The sequence below is a fragment of the Danio rerio genome, chromosome 9 (assembly GCF_049306965.1).
Source record: "Danio rerio strain Tuebingen ecotype United States chromosome 9, GRCz12tu, whole genome shotgun sequence".
In the NCBI taxonomy this organism is placed as follows: Eukaryota; Metazoa; Chordata; class Actinopteri; order Cypriniformes; family Danionidae; genus Danio; species Danio rerio.
Window position 1 is genome coordinate 32215943 of NC_133184.1, and position 17097 is coordinate 32233039.

Here is a 17097-nt window from a genome sequence, read left to right on the forward strand (position 1 = left end):
CAATTTTGACAAACAAATGTCAGGTAGAACCTTATAATGCTGAGGTGAAGATACTGTACTGCACATGAAACATACAAAAACACATTTACAATACTATCATAAATGTTATTACAATGCAATGCAATTACAATGTTATAACAATGTAGTAACTACAATGTTGACATAGTAAAAAATAAATCGAAACAAAAGTTTTAAATTATTTATTTACTGCATATATTTACCTATAAATACACAAATACTGTTTTAAAACATTTAAGTTTATAAATATTATCTTGACTCTAATTACAATGCAAAAGCAATGTAATTATAATGTAATGACATAGTAATTAAGTTTGTAATTACATGTGTAGTGTTTATTTACGCATACAACTATAGATAACCAAATATTGTACATGTAATATACAAAGAAACATTTACATTTAGAAATAATATCTTGGATGTAATGACACACAAGTGATTGCACACACGACAAGTTTGTAATTACATAATACAGTTCAGATGCAATTACAATGTTATAATAAGGTAATTACATTTCAGTTGTAATTACAATGTTAAACAATGTAATTACAATGTCATTACATACAAAAAAGTGTATAGTTACTTATGTACTGTGTATAAATATAAATACACAAATAGAGTACTTGAAATATACAAAGAAAATAACTACTAAGTGTAACTACAATATAATAGCATTGTATTGACATAGTAATAGCAATGTAACAACAGTAACAGCACACAAGATTACATTTTGCAATCACATGTGTACTGGGTATATTTATGAATACAACTATAAATAAACACTGTACATGCAAAGTACAGAGAAATATTTACATTTATGAATATTATCTTAGATGTGACTACAATGTAATTACAAAGTAACGACATTAATTACACCCAAAACATGTTTTTAATTACATATTACATTTTTGTAACAATGTAGTAAATAGCATTGTTATAACAATGTAACTACCATGTTATTCAGATGTTATTACATTGTTATTACATAGTAAGCACATAAAAAAATTTGTAACCACTTATGTACTGCATATATTTATGTATACATACAGAAATACAGTATATTAAATATACAAAGAAACATTTAAGTTTATTAACATTATCTTGACTGTTATTACAACGCAATAGCAATGTAATTATAATGTAATCACCTAGTAAATAAGTTTGTAATTACTTGTGTACTTTGTATATTTACATATACAACTATAAATAAACACTGTTAACAAAATATACAAAGAAAAATTTACATTTATAAATTTTGTCTTAGATGTATCAACAATGTAAGAACATGTAATGCCATTGCAATTACAATGTAGCAACAACATTATTTACATCCAAAATAAACGTTTTTAATTACATACTACTGTTATATGGCACTACATGCATGAAACCATTATAATAAACTTTTAATTAATTCCTTAAAAATTGATTGAGTTTGAAAATTGAAAATTTTATTTTTTATTATTATTTTTTTTTGAGTTTGAAAATTTTATTCAAAAACACATTTTAAACAATGTATTTATCAAAACATTTCAAATGAATGACAATTGTCTTCACACTATATATTGACATAAATTTCTAATACATGTCATTGTTTCTTAAGCAGGTTCGACTGGGTCAGTTGGCGTTTCTGTGTGGAGTTTGCATGTTCTCCCTTTGGGGATTCCTCCGGGTGCTCCGGTTTCCCCCACAGTCCAAAGACGTGCGGTACAGGTGAATTGGGTAGGCTAAAATGTTAGTCTATGTATGTGTGCGAATGAGTGTGTATGGGTTTCCCAGTGATAGGTTGCGGCTGGAAGGGCATCCGCTGTGTAAAACATGTGGTGGATAAGTTGGCGGTTACTTCTGCTGTGGGGACCCCAGATTAAAAAAGGGACTAAGCTGAAAAGAAAATGAATGAACGAATGTTTCTAAAGCATGTGCAATTGTGATATAAACGCTTTTTTATTCCAAAAGATAGTTATAATGCAAAATTATCAGGATAACACAAATATCTTCAATTACTCTGAAATATACCTTAAATTGCCATGAATTAATTTCTCCATTTTACATGTGCAATTGTCTTGATAAATGATGTGTTCTTCTTTAGTTGAAAAATAAAATTTACCTACAAAATATATAATCATCTGCTTTTCTGAATTGATTTCTGCAGAACTGAAATGTATGAACAGTATTTAAGACAAATATATTCTAAATAATGAATTAAATGGCCTAAAAATGAAAACTAATCACTTACTTTTTTCCACAGAAAAGTAATTTACAGTATCGTGTTAGTAACTGTTACATGCAGCTAAAATTACGCTGTAACTAGTTACACACAACAAAAAAAGCATTTTATCTTTTTATCAACATATTCTCGAAAATTAGGAGAAATGTCATCAGCAGTTTACAAATAATAAATCCAGAGAAACTTTCACAGAATAAAAAGGTCATTATAGTAGAAGAGGATGTGCCATGGTTTGGATGTTTTCTGTAGCAGGAAGGTTAAACAGTTCCTTGTAAAAACAATAAACTAGTAATGAAATGGTTAGCCCGAAGGCCTTCTCTAAATCTCTTTGAAAATCTTTGCAAAATCCTTGGTGACTAAGAACTCAGTGTTTAGACTGGAAGATGGAAGAAAAGTGAAGCAAGAGATGTGCTGAAGCCATTCAAACCAAGTCCTGTACACCACCTATTCATTGTTCAATTTCTTACATTTTTAGTTGTTTATTTGCAAAGTTTTTCATGCTACAATCATGGCAGGATAGTTCAACCCAAAAATCTAATTTCTGTCATCAACGCCTTGACTTGTTCCAAGCCAGTTTGACATTTTGAAAAATGTTGTAAACCTGTAACCATTGACTTCCATAATAGCAAAAAACAAACACTATAGAGGTCAATATTCTATCGAGGTTCTCAAACATTCTCCAGTATATCTTCTTTTGTGTTGCCTGTGTGTGATGCAGGAGCAATGCAAATGAATTATTATTACAGTTACTGGGTCTTTTTTTTTAAATGACAATGCTTTTGGGTTTCTCTCATGTCAGCAGGAGTGTGAGTTTACCAGCAATGCTTCGAGGAGGAACAAACCACAAACCAACAACAGGGCCATCGATGCAGAAAGGAAATGCCATCTGGTCTGAGTCAAATAAAGATCTACTGTGGAGCAAATCACACAAAATGTTACTGATGGTTAAGAGAGGAATGTCACTGCACTCTGATGGTTATGAACAGGGCTTGACATTAACTTTGGCTAGAAGATTTCCAACATTACTAGCCACTTGCCATTTTCACAAGCCACAGTTTTGTTGCTTGGAAAATATATTTTTATATCAATAAATGTGACTTTGACATGCTAAAATGAATTGATTTAGATGTTGTGTTATCCACATGTCTTGGCATTTATTTTTACTGTTTGTGTGTGTTATGTATGAGATTGCTCACTGTGCGTGAGCAAATGGGTTGTGTGGTATTACAATTGGTTTTTATTTGACATGACTTTTTTAGGGGTCAAAATTAAGGATTTACCAAATGTATCTCTGACCACACCAAAAAGATATAATTATTTCTTAGCCACACATGTTAAATATGTCAAAACAAGCAAATATATAGCTGTATGCATGGACTTTTTATTCAACAAAACTTTTTTTAACTGTGATTTAAAGATCTATTGTCATGTATCTGAAATATGCACAGTAATCTGTCCTAGCTAGAGGTCCCAGATCAGCAGTTCCTACAAATTAACGGGGAGTTAATTTCATATTAAAGCAATGTTCATGTAAAGGATGATAATTAAACTATATATTAACAAAAACAACTGTAAGCAAAGGAAAGCAGGTAAAAACATACCACGAGTGATGAAAGGATAATCACGTGCCTAATAATAATTAAAACGAAAGCAGTGACTGCTGCTGCTTACACAAGGATATATATATATATATATATATATATATATATATATATATATATATATATATATATATATATCTAGTGGGAGCGGCTGTCTAACCCGCAAAAGCTGAAATCTTTTGCGGGTGTTAATGTAAAGCCCTAGTTATAAACACACTCAGAATAGGCACCCAAACATTGAAACAGGATCTTGGAGCAGTGGAAGAAAGTCACCTGGTCAGAAGAGATCTCTTTAACATCATGTGTATGGCTGCATACACTAGTGCTCTGCATACTGATGGAGCCAGGATAAACTGCAGGTGGAGGCAGAGTGTGATGATCTGGACAATGTTCTACAATTCTGAGCCTGGTCATTTATGTGGATGTATATTTGATGCTACCTAAAAGGCACCATTCCAAAAGTGGTAGTTCATCAGGTTATCTGAATATTTCTATTTACTCTTAAAATAGAAGATAAATAGTTATTGAGTCTTAAAACATTTCTTTGTGAATATTAAAATTTGTACATTTTCCATAAGCACTCTTAAAATATGATTCCAAGAGGTTTCGAAAAAGAGGTTTTTAGTCAATAGTTGTTTTTTTTAAACAATCACTTATTTCTTTGAGACAAACATATTTCTGCATGTACAAGTTCCACGAATGTTAAATGCTTTTCATTGAAGCATCTCTTGCAAAACATCCTCTCATTTTAAGAGTTTAAATGCAATTATGTTTGTGTAGCAAAACAGGTTCCTCTAACTCAATCTTGCTATTTATTATCATTTATCAAGAGTAACAGTATGTGGTGTGTTAAATTTACAAAAATGTGGGTATCCACTATATCTAAACATTTTGCATTTCAAAGATAAGAACATTCCCGTTCTAAATATTTTTTTATGAAGATGTTTCAAACAGTTGGTCGTACAGTAAAACCTTGTCAATAAAATAAAAAAGGAATTTAAGCAATGAGGAAAAGGTTATTTTGGGAAGTAATTAAATGCTTTTCTTTTACAATATTTCATAGAAAATGATGATATGAAGATGAGTTATACAAGTCTGTTATCAGGTTCCAAACATCCTTGAAGGCAGCCCTTTAGGTTTCTGCTTTATTTTTCATCTCTGAGGATGTGAGGGCTAATACGGAGGCTGAAAGAAGTATGTGAAGTGTCTATGGTTCCTTGGGTTTGACAGTAATTTCGGTGGCTTCTTTGTTCTTGCTGCTCTGGACAGAACCATCAGGGACATCAGTCTTGGATCTCTTAGATTCAGGAGGTTTGCATGCAGGGTCACTGGAAGGAGACGGTCTCTCTGTCATAAAAACAAACAAACAAAACACATTTATGAAAGATGAAAAAGACAAATCAAGCATATGCTGCTACATGCACCCATACTTTGGCTAAAAAATTGTGAAATATATTTTATGAGAGTATTGGGAAAAACTATGGTCTTTAATCTTTTAATCTTTACTCAATAAAAGAATATGAAACCTAAACAGCAAGCAATGAAAGGTGCTACTAACCATGTTTGGCTTTCTCTGTGGATGATGGAGGGACGAAAGCAGCAGGGGATTTTGAAACAACTGGAGTCAGTGAAATACGTCTAAAAGAAAAGTCAGACCAAAGCAAGAACACATTTAAAATAAAAACATGTAGACTCTTCACAAACTGTTGTGACAAGATTTACCATACTATAAAAGACTCCTACATATATCAGGAAAAATGAGATACAGAAAATACTAATTCTAAAATAACTGATATTTAAATAAGAAACATATAATGTGATTAATTGAAACTTTTAATGCTGCTTTAAGTCCAACTGAACAGCACTGGATATAAGAAATCTAAAGAAAATTTTGAATTGTCTTAAATGCATAATTTCAGGTGAAAGTTTTGTTTAAAACAACTAAGGATGCAAGGATTATAGATTTAGATTGTATGATTATAGATTGAGAAATAATCACGGTTTCATCCTCATCACGATTATGCATTCATTCACTCTAAAACACAACTAGTTTAGTAAAATCACAAAACTCTGCATATTTGTTTGTTGCTTATTGCGGCTAAGTAAGCAAATAATGCAGCACAAAATAGTATTAAAATCAAACAACTGTCCATTTCTCATTAGAATTAAAAAAAAAAAAAAAAGTAAAAAAAAGTTCCAGGCATTTAAACATAAGTAATAATTTTACACTGAAAATAAATGACAGAACAATGAATAAGTAAATTAATAAACAAGAAAAAATAAATTAAAAAAAGTGTTTGTCTAATGTATTTCTAAGCTACATATTAGCCAAGTATTTCCCTTTTAAAGAGAACAAAATGTAGTCAAAGGCTGCTAAACCTCTGTCTGAAAGGCACTTTTGATCAACTAGATCAACTTAATTGGTATTTTCATATTGTTTTTGTTTCTCTTTAGATTAGAAATGTGTATATTCCATACAAGTATAAAGCTGATCGTTCAGTTCTTGTAACATGACTTGTGATGCGCTCGTAGCATTCTTTCAACTAGGTGCGCCTGGAAAGCTTGAGCACGAGCCGTTACCAATATGCCCTCCAGCTGCTCCACTCCACTGGAAATGAGCTTATACGCACCAAAGAACGGGATATGTGAACGGCCCAAAGTTAAAAGCTTCAGCCACAGTTAAAAATCAGCCTTTTATGCAGTGTATGTGCGTATTGTGTACAAGCTCAGGACTTTAAACTAGCGCACAGTTGGCAAAAGTTTTAGTTGCAGCAGTTTTGTTTTGTGCAGAAACGAGATGTCGACAAGCCTTTATGATTAATTAACCGTGATGAATTAACGCATGGTTAATAGTGGAATCGGTCAATAGTTGCATCCCTAACAACATCTTACTGAATTCAAAGTGAATGGTGGTGTACAGTTCAAACTGTGTTACTTTAAATCAATGGTCTCAAACCACCGTAGCTCTGCATAGTTTAGCTCCAACCACCTCCAACTCACACCTGCTGAATAGTCTCTAGTAGTCTTGATCACCTTGATAAGTTGGATCAGCTGTGTTTGATTAGGGTTAAAGCAAAACTGTGCAGAACTGCAGCCCTCGAGGAATTCACTTCGAGACCTGTTTTAGATCATACCACGTAGGTGTGCTACCCTACCTTGGAGTGGGTCCTTTTGGTGTTGTGCCATTTTTAGAGTTGAGTGGTCCAAGGGGAGTGCTGGGGGCTGTATGGGGAGTTAGCGGTGCTCTGCTGGACCCAGGGGTGGAGGGAGCAGATTTGGGTGTGCTGGGGGCAGTACTGGAAGCGGCTGCTGGGGATTTGGGGGTGCTGGGTTTGCCCCATCCCTCAAGAGTGTTGAGTGTGATTCTTCTGGGCTGAGCTTTGGTTTTCAGAGCCTGCGGTGTGCGTTTCTCTTCTGTACCAGAAACACTGCTGGTTTTGGAGGACGCAGGACCAGCAGATCCCTCTTTCTCTTTGTCCTGTGCAGCAGGTGTATTGGCCTGGCGAGGCACTGGGGAAGCAGTCCTGCCATTGGCTAAGGCTCTCTTGCCTTTCTTCTCATTGGTGGAAGATGGAGTCACCATTTCCAGTGGTGGTTTCTCCTTCAGTGGGGTGCCGAGCTCCCCCTCATCAAATGATATGAAGGAGCAGTAACCGTCAGTGGATGAAACTGCCAAGAAGGAGCCATCACGAGACCTTTAGAACAGTGTGAAGAACAGTATGTGTTAGTCAGTTTTAAAACTATTCTAGTCTCTTGATGATTTTCTTTAATAATTTACAAGGACCTCAACATCAAGCATATAATAAGGCAAGAAAAAAAGCCAGACATGGCACTTATTAATTATAGCATCTCTGAGTGATGTATTGATTGAAGCAGTAACAGTTACTGCTTATTCTCATGCATAATGAGCACTGAAATACTATTGATCAAGACCCACCCTGTAAAAAACTTTTAATCCAAGTACATAAAAAACAAACAAAAAGCAAACACACACACATACAAATCCCCCAAACAACTACAACTGCTGCCAAGAATTTAAAACCAAAGTTCAGGATTACAATGTCCAATTGTAGTACTAGCAATTTATGCAAATGAGCACATATTTAATTAAATACTGTTTCATCTGCATATTAAAAAACATTTTAGGAAAAAATTGCAATGCAATTAATAATCAACTGCAGAGTTATGGTGGCAACTATTAGTTTTCTCAATCTTTTCACGTAGCATTGGTTCCCTTAAAGCTGCAAAGGGGCATGACCAATCAGACTAAATAGAAAATTAAATGCATAAACACATTACATGGGCTGAGTTCAAAAATCACATACTTCCATACAATATAGAACACTAAAAACAGTATGTGAGCTTAGTAGTATATCAAAAGTACTACTTCCAGCGAAATTCTGAAGTGAGCATATGATGGACGCTATGCTATCCCATGATGCACTGCAAAATAATTCATGAATGGAAATGAAGTGACGCAACTGACGCAGGTAGGTCATGTGATTATGACAAAATGGCGGATGTGGTAAGCCTGAGTTCCATTCATAATACTCACATACTGAATAGAACGTACTTTTCTAATTGTCCAGTACTAAATTTAAATTATAATGCAGTACCTACTTAGTAGGCGATTTCGGACACAGCCCTGCATTTGTGTAGTTGGCCACTGATGTGGAACAAGTAGCCTCGACTCACAATCATCAATGATTGAGTTCACCCTAAGGTCGATGATAGGATTGAGGTCAGGGCTCTGTGCAGCTCTGTCAAGTTCTTCCACATCAAACTCATTCAACAATGTCTTTATGAAGCTTGCTTTGTGCACAAGCCACAGAAAAGCTGGAACATATATCAGCCTTTCCCAAAACCTGGAATTAGTGTACTGTCCAAACTCTCTTGGCTGAAACATTCAGATTTTTCTTTACTAAAATTAAGGGGTCAAGCACAAGTCCTACTTAGCACTTAAGTGTCACCCATTGTTTTAACAAATGTTTGTCAGTGCTCAGTGTCAGTAGACTGTATGGCTAGGTGCTTGATTTGATACATGTAACAACAGGTCTGATTGAAATACCTGAATAAATAATTGCACCTACCAGTCACGAGGCACAAAAAATGACTTGCAATAATTTTGTGAACAGAATAAATTGTTTGCCCTGCTGTCACCGTGATAAACAAGCACCACTTAGAGATATTTCAACAGATTCTTCAGGAGTTCACCTGAAAATGAAAATTTACTCACCGTTTTCTCTCCTTAGAAAAAGTTCCATAAATTTGGTTTCTTTTTCTGTTAAACACTAAAGAGGATATTTTAAAAAAATGCTGAAAACATGTCACCATTGGCCTCCACAGTAGGAAAAACAAATAATTTGGAAGTCAATGGTTACAGGTTTCCAGCATCCTTCAAAATAACTTCTTTTGTGTTTAAAAGAAATGTCAGATTTGTAACAAGTATGTAAGTGATGATTTAAACGATGAGAGTTTTCAGTTCTGGGTGAATTACAACATGGACTCAAAGAATAACCCAGTCTGCACAACACCATTTTGTTTGTGTGTCTTACCAGCTGAGATCACTTAAAGTGTGATAGTGGATGTTGGACACATATCCGAATGGGAGTGTCTGTTGTGTGTCGTAAAAGAAGATAGAGTCTTCTGATGCAACTGCAAACACCAGTCGATATGGCAAATTAAATGTGTTTGCCACTGGCTTGAGAGAATCATCTGTAGATGCAGAAGGAGAGTGTCACAGTCTTTTTATTGAACAGTGCACAAACAGAACAATGGTGTAGAAGGGTATTAGGAGTACCTTCAGCTCTCTTCGTCCTCAGTTCAAAGTAGACCGGACTGCAGCGGACAGCCAGGGTTGCTTTAGATGGACAGGGCAGATGAGCAATAGGCCTGAAACACCACACATGTCAGACACTAAATATAGTCACACAAATCAAGATAACTGTCTGCATTCAGGCTGAGGGTTGAAAACTCATTCTAACGGCAAACCACACATTTATACAAATATTATACTGGAGAAAGAAATGTTTTTCATGCAAAATATTAAAAACCACCAATACTTAAAAAAAAAAATACTATGATTGAAAAGATGATTAAATGTTTATTTAAAAATTGTTCTCTGATCAAAACAACCGTAAAACATAATTTAGAAAATACTTCAAATTAATTTTATTTTAAAGCAATATTATTTCCACTGTAACTCAGTTGCTATTAATCATTTAAAGAGTATATGTGATTAGCATAATGCCTGGCAACGACCATGATCACAAAGTAATCTAGAGCAATTTTACTTCAAGATTACAATGTCAAAGTAGTTCTAAGGCTTTAAATAAGATTGGTAAAATCAAATTTTGATAGCACTTGAAATTTTATAATTAATCAAAAGAAAATTTGGGTCAAGGAAAAAAAAATTGAATTAAAAAACAATTGATTAAAAAAAAAAAACATCATGTTAGCACAACCATGATAAAGGCAATAAAAAAATCTATACGTTGATGCATTAGTTTATAGTGTCAAAGATTAAATATTATCCATCCTATAGATTATTACACGGATTTACCACAGTACAAACAGATTTAGAGCACAAACCTCTTAAAGCTTTTTCTAGAGAACACATATGTTGTGTTTGTGACATTCTCTCCAGCCTCAACACACCCAGCTACAAAATAAGAAAAATCAAAAGATATGACTAAACTACGCAAGGCATGAACAAGAAAGTAAGCCCTTTGGTAAAATACACTGCACAATGTATTAAATAAGTCAACATAAAATGCATGCACGTAAACATTTACTGTATACAGACATGTAAAAGTGTATTTAAAAAGTGTAAAGGTGTACCTGGCGCCAGGAGGAATGAGCCATCTGGTGTGAAAGTGAGACGTCTGAAAAACGATCTCATGCTGTCATCATGAAACATTCTGTAGTTCTTCACCTGAACAAAAGCAAATAAATCTAAATATAAAAAAATATTGTGTATATACTTTTAAAATAAATTATATTCAATATATAAAACATTCTACAAATGCCAGCTTAAAACAATAAATGCAAAACAACAACAAGCAAACAAAAACAAAAAGACACACACATCACCTAAATTGGTCTCACAGTTCAGTTTCTTTATGATTATCGTGTCATTGATTCGGTTCAATTTGTTATCTTGGTGCATTGACGATGCTTTCTATCCACAATAATACATTTTTTTCTTCACAACACAAGAATTCAAAAATTTGTAAATATATTTATTATATTTAAGCAGTCAGATATATTAACTGTACCTTTAATTTTACCTGCCCAAAGAAAACACTCTTTTTGAATGGTTTAAACAAAACTTAAACACAGGTACAATGACAGAAGACAACAGAAGATAACTAGACAGTAAAGTTCGTCGAGACAAACTTTGAGGCTGGCTTGACAAAGCCTGTTGGTAATAGTTTATTTAGTTTAAAAACAGTTTGAAAAAGTATAAGTAGCATGTTATTAGCATGATTCTAGCATGAATTAGCATGATTCTAGCATGGATTAGCATGTTATTAGCATGAGTGTAGTAAAAAGTTGCATGTTATTATCATGATTCTAGCAAGAATTAGCATGTTACTAGCATGATTCTAGAATAAATTAGCATGTCACTAGCATGATTCTAGTATGAATTAGCATGCTACTAGCATTATTCTAGTATAAATTAGCATGTTACTAGCATGTCTCTAGTATGAATTAGCATGTTACTAACATGATTCTAGCATGAATTAGCATGTTACTAGTATGATTCTAGCATGAATTAGCATGTTACTAGCATGATTCTAGCATGCATTAGCATGTTACTAGAATGATTCTAGTATGAATTAAAAAAAAAAAAAAAAAAACACTATTCCAGGCATCCACTGGAAAACTGTCTGTATAAAAACCCTACGTAATAGTAGTAGTGCATTCCAACAGAACATGCTTTCTAGACAGGAGTCTGACAAAACAGTTTCTGATTGGTTTTGGGAGAAGCTGAAATAAGGTGGAAGTTTTATTAAGAATAAAGAGCAACTGAGGATCACAGAAACACACCTCTCCATCTGCAGTAGCGGATGATGTCATCTTACTGATGCTGTAAGCTTTTTTTCTGTTGTGAGCACTGTACACACGCATCACCCTAAAACACAGATTTACATGTGGTCAATACGCAAAACAGCAAACCGGTGAAAGTGTTAAAGATTATATGACTATAATGAGCCTTATCTAATGAATATGACGAGTTTAGATGCAAAAACATCCAAGTGCCAGGTGATTTTTTTTTCTAACCAAGTAGCTTTCCCAGGCTCCTGTGTGCAGGTTCAGTAATTTCATTTTTTATAGAAAAGAATACTTTTTTTTGCTTGTGAAATTACTAAGTAAATGCTAATGAGAAAATGCTAATGTTGAAATATTTCAGATGACACTTTTCACATCTAAACTCGTTATGTCTTTAAAACACTATGTCTACAATGATATCAATATTAATCAATATATTTAAAAATAAATAAAAAATTTATTAAATAAATAAATAAACATGCTAACCTGTCACAGCTTAATGTGCTGATGTACTGTCCAAGTGGGTCCCACGCTACTCCTTGCACATAACTCTTATGATCATTAAAGATGCACATCTTCTGACCTGTAAACAAATTAGGGATTGTATTCAATTACCATAAAACAGCATAAGGTTTAGCTTGAAAACAAAACAAAAACAACAACATTAACACAATACAAAATTTCAAAAGTGTCTTATCCTCATTTAGGAAACACTCCTATTAAAGCAAGAAAAAAAAGAAAAGAAAAAAAAAAAGCACAGGTTCTTTAATCTGCTTTTGGCTTCATACCCTTGTTGACGTCCCACATGATGGCAGTGTTGTCCACAGAGCCTGAAGCCATGAAATTCCCATCACTTGTCCATGAGATATCATATACATCCTCAATATGTCCCCTAACAAACACATACAATTGTGAGCCTTCACATAAGTTTCACAAAAAGAAAATAACTTGCAATAAACCTAAAAAGTTGATTCTGTAACGTGACATGCATCTAAAAAATCCTGAAAAGATTAACATACAAACAAAACAATAAGTAGTACAGGCAAAGCATGACACTTTCATCAGATATCATGCATCTGAACGTGCTCATTTGCAATTCACTTTCCATTTCAGCCACATATACATACAAATCACCCCCCCCATTTATTTGATTTATTTTTATACAGAGACTTTGTACAGCATGACATGTTGTGCCAGAGTTAGCTATAAAACTTTACATCTGTAGTCCTTGGATAAATACAGTTGAAGTCAGAATTATCGGCCCCCTTTGATTTATTTTAAAATATTTCCCAAATGATGTTTAACAAAGCATTAAAAATTTTCATAGTATGTCTGATAATATTGTTTCTACTTGCGAAAGTCGTATTTGTTTTATTTCGGCTAGAATAAAAGCTGTTTTTAACTTTTTAAAATCCATTTTAAGGTCAAAATTATTAGCCCCTTTAATCTATATATTTTTCTGGATAATCTACAGAATAAACCCTTGTTATACAATGACTTGCCTAATTACCCTAACCTGCCTAGTTAACCTTATTAACCTATTTAAGCCTTTAAATGTCACTTTAAGCTGTATAGAAGTGTCTTGAAGAATATCTAGTCAAATACTACTTACTGTCATCATGGCAAAAATAAAATAAATTAGTTATTAGAGATGAGTTTTTAAACCATTATGTTTAGAAATGTGTTGAACAAATCTTCTCTCTGTTAAACATAAATTAAGGGAAACAATAAAAAAGGGGGGGAGGGGGGTTAATAATTCTGACTTCAACTGTAAAAAATGTTTTTCAAAGTTGTCCTAGGACAAAAATGGGTGTTGTCCTACAGTTTTAGGACAACTTCGATAAAAGGTGATTATTCGCTTCAAATGGTGAATACAGTAAATATATATTTGTGTGTGGTGTGGAATGTTACATTATAGGTCATTTTTTTTCTAGCCTGAAGTCAATTGTTACATTTTCAGATTCACAAATGCTGCAACTTGCTCCATTTTATGAATGTTCGCTGTAATTTTCATCCATGCATTTAGGGTAGGACTCTCTTCTGATGATTTTTTTTTTCTTTTTAACAGACACCAACAGTATATTTGTACACTTTTCCCTCTTTTAACCTTTCTTGGGGTATATAAAAAATACTACAAAATGGTATGGCAGATTTAAAGATAATTTGTAAACCATTGTATATATTTTTCCAATAGACCTTAATAACAGAGCATTCCCAGAAAATGTGATTTTAGTGTTTCTATCTTGTTTTCTCCAGCATACAAACAAATTACCAGACATATCAGCTCTTTGGTTTTTGTTTTTAATCTTAGTCATCCAACCTTGGCTGACTGAACAAAGAAAATTGCCTGTAGAAGATTTCCACACTAAAGAAAACAGAGCCTCAAAGTAAATAACTACAGACCAAGGGTACTTTAAAGGTGTTCAGATGCCAATGCTACCTTTGATCCATTTCAAACTCCTGAAAATGAACCCTTTTGCTCTGCCATGAATTGGTTCAAAATAACAGTCAATTAATAGATTTAGCTTGAAGCATGTTAGGTCCATGTAAGTTTTAAATGTATCGGTTATGTTAATTTTGAAATTGTAAGACCATACAGCATTTTTCTTGCTCCAAAGTATGTATGCTTTTGCGCTTTGTAATTTTCCAGGTTGCTGACATGCACATATTCCACACCAAAGGAAATATTTATAGATTCCAGAATATACTGATATTTAATGCCTGTTAAAGGAACTAAATGAATTTCACAACGTTCTTCACATAATCACTATCAGAAAAAATTTTGAACTTAAAAAAAAAGTTACAGGCTCCAATAACATCAAAGCTTGCATTAAGAGGACACATTAGTCAAATATTCATTTCATGCTGATTTAAATGTAAAAGACAATCAAGAGGTAATAAAAAAGGTCTAAAATCAAACCTTAGAGTCTTGACCACACTCCAGCTCTCTTTATTAAGTTGAGCATCTTCCTCTTCCTGAAAGGTCGGAGTTTGTTCAGGCTCCTTATTGTCATTCAGCTTCCAAAGCAAGATGGCCGCATCTTAAGAATAAGACACTACATTTAACTTTTTACAGCCTCCATACACAATTTCAGCCAAGTATTGGAATGACTTTTAGCTCACCATCTCCCCCAGAAGCCAACACTTCAGCAGTGGGTGAGAAACGCACTACATTCACTGCTTTCGTGTGTCGTGCCAAGTTAGACAAAAACTCAACGACCGCTTTCCCATCAGGCCCTTTATCCACACGCCACATCTGAAAATGAGAGCAGATCTCATCTTACTATATGAGTGCGTGCGATGAACATCAGTACAAGTCCAGAAAAAATAAAAATGAGATAACCATGTGACATTAATTGTATGTGTGAACTTTGCATACAGAAAGTTTGCAGCCACAGTCTCCATTTTAAATGTTAAAATAGCTTCACGAGTAAAAAAAACGTTGTCTTTTAAGAAGATGTCTAAGAACGAAGATGACCCAAGCTGTCATGTCAGCTTCAAACATTAAAAGACAAATCCTCAGCAAAAAAAGGAAAGCGTAAGTAGGCGCAGAGTCAGGATAGCTTTGAGGGATGCTGGGAAAGTATATTTGAATCGATGGAAGATGAAGGTGAGTGGAAGAACTGTATATGTGATTTGATCCCTCTCCCTCTCTCCTACTAAACATGCTGAGGAGCGCTAAACAGAACAAAAACAGTTAACCTATCAAATAAACCACATACCATGTATAATAAAGCTGTATTAATGCATATTTCCTGCTAGTTCTGTGTAAACTATGGCAAGCAGAGTTTATGCATTCATTTATATCAGTTTGAAGTAATATATACACAGGTGCACTGCTTGTCTAAATAAACTACAACATTTAGTAATGTTATAATATTTAGCTATGTGATAATTGATTATTGTCTGTACTGTAAGAAGGACTATGTCTTGTACATTCTTCATGCTTTATTTTCAGCTTCTTTTTGATAATAATAAACTTGAAAATATGAATCTGAAGCTTTTGTTACGGCATTAAAACTAAGATAAACGAATCAGATCTTTAGTGTTTTTCAAGTGATGAGTTAAACTGTTTTTCCACACTAGTAACTGGACATATACCGTTCTTCCGCTTTTGAGATTGTAAATCACAATAATACTTTATTTTTAATACTAACACTGAACAATGTTATCTCCTCAGAGTCAAGGAGCTTTTGTCGTCTATCTTCAAGTAAAATAAAAATATATAATATAATGTTCACAGTCCAAATGAAGAAAATAGTATTACTTAAAATGTGAAAATATAGATTATATGGTTCTTCGTCTCAAGGTTTCATATGATATCTCAATTGTATTAATTTAGGAGGCACTTGTGATGTATGCCAATAAATCTAAGCAGAGGTTTTTTCTCTCTCTCTTACCCGGACTGTGGTGTCCACTCCAGCAGTGGCCAGACGCTGTGTTTTTCCATCACCGCTCTGTTGAAAGTCCAGACTGTACACTGGCTCCTTATTATGCCAGGCAATCTCACAGGTTACAACCTTCATCCTGGCACCTGATGGGCAAGGATATGACGACATGAAATATTAATATAATACATAATGAAAATGAAGGAAGGGGGAATATGAGAGAAATAATAGACCGCAGAAGACGATAGTTTGACAGAGGGCATACACTTGGGAAAAACTAACATAAAAAAACTATTGAACAGCTTCACCACAGCACAGTAACACACGGTCTCTATACTAAGCTATCAGTGAGGCTGAAAACAAATAACGTTACAGTAAACAAAACCAACACTGCACACATCTGAAACAAGTCCATAAACTACAAACACAAATATGTATCTGGCGAGAACCATTATTACAGCGTATTTAGTGAAATATACCAACATTGCAGTGTTTTGGTATCGTTAAATACTTGTTTTACGAACTGTTAACGCGGAATTTGGAACAATAAACAAACGTTAAGTACATCACAGCTGTTCTCGAAGAGATATATAAGTAAGTAACAAACATAACGACGGTCAATAACAGACGCAAAATATATTGTAATTACATACCGGTTACTTCGTCAATCGAAGCTGCGACAGTCGGAACAAAAATGTTTTAGTTACTTCGTGAACAAGTCCCGCTTTCACCCAAACAGACGTCTTTCCCGCGCAGCTTTCTGACAATGACAACTTCCTGTTTCACGGGTTGCCAAATCCCTCATCACAAA

The 17097-nt window shown here is 33.9% G+C and overlaps 1 protein-coding gene across 3 annotated transcripts; it reads right to left on the reverse strand.

Moving 5' to 3' along the window:
* Positions 1–4478: 4478 nt before the first annotated feature.
* Positions 4479–17097, reverse strand: chaf1b (chromatin assembly factor 1, subunit B). Of its 3 annotated transcripts, none has more exons than NM_001328129.1 (14): positions 16940–17097; positions 16299–16432; positions 15022–15154; positions 14819–14939; positions 12687–12790; positions 12385–12481; positions 11896–11980; positions 10684–10777; positions 10435–10504; positions 9644–9735; positions 9399–9558; positions 6999–7538; positions 5402–5481; positions 4479–5190 (listed from the first exon to the last, which is right to left on the reverse strand). In NM_001328129.1, exons 2-14 carry the CDS (start codon positions 16422–16424, stop codon positions 5051–5053), a joined length of 1842 nt encoding a protein of 613 aa, NP_001315058.1. In that variant the 5' UTR covers positions 16425–16432; positions 16940–17097; the 3' UTR covers positions 4479–5050. The 3 variants fall into 3 exon arrangements, 2 of the variants coding, with proteins under 2 accessions (NP_001315058.1, XP_073767896.1); XR_012384923.1 differs by having other exon boundaries at positions 4535–5190; positions 5402–6238; positions 6592–7538; positions 16940–17019; XM_073911795.1 differs by having other exon boundaries at positions 4535–5190; positions 10684–10825; positions 11709–11980; positions 16940–17019.

Excerpts from the sequence above, each read along its gene's own strand:
- chaf1b (NM_001328129.1), bottom strand. The coding sequence starts at position 16,424 with ATGAAGGTTGTAACCTGTGAGATTGCCTGGCATAATAAGGAGCCAGTG. Across the intron at positions 9,736-10,434 it reads TCTAGAAAAAGCTTTAAGAG|GCCTATTGCTCATCTGCCCT; the intron begins GTTTGTGCTCTA and ends GTGGTGTTTCAG. Across the intron at positions 5,191-5,401 it reads CACAGAGAAAGCCAAACATG|AGAGACCGTCTCCTTCCAGT; the intron begins GTTAGTAGCACC and ends TTTTTATGACAG.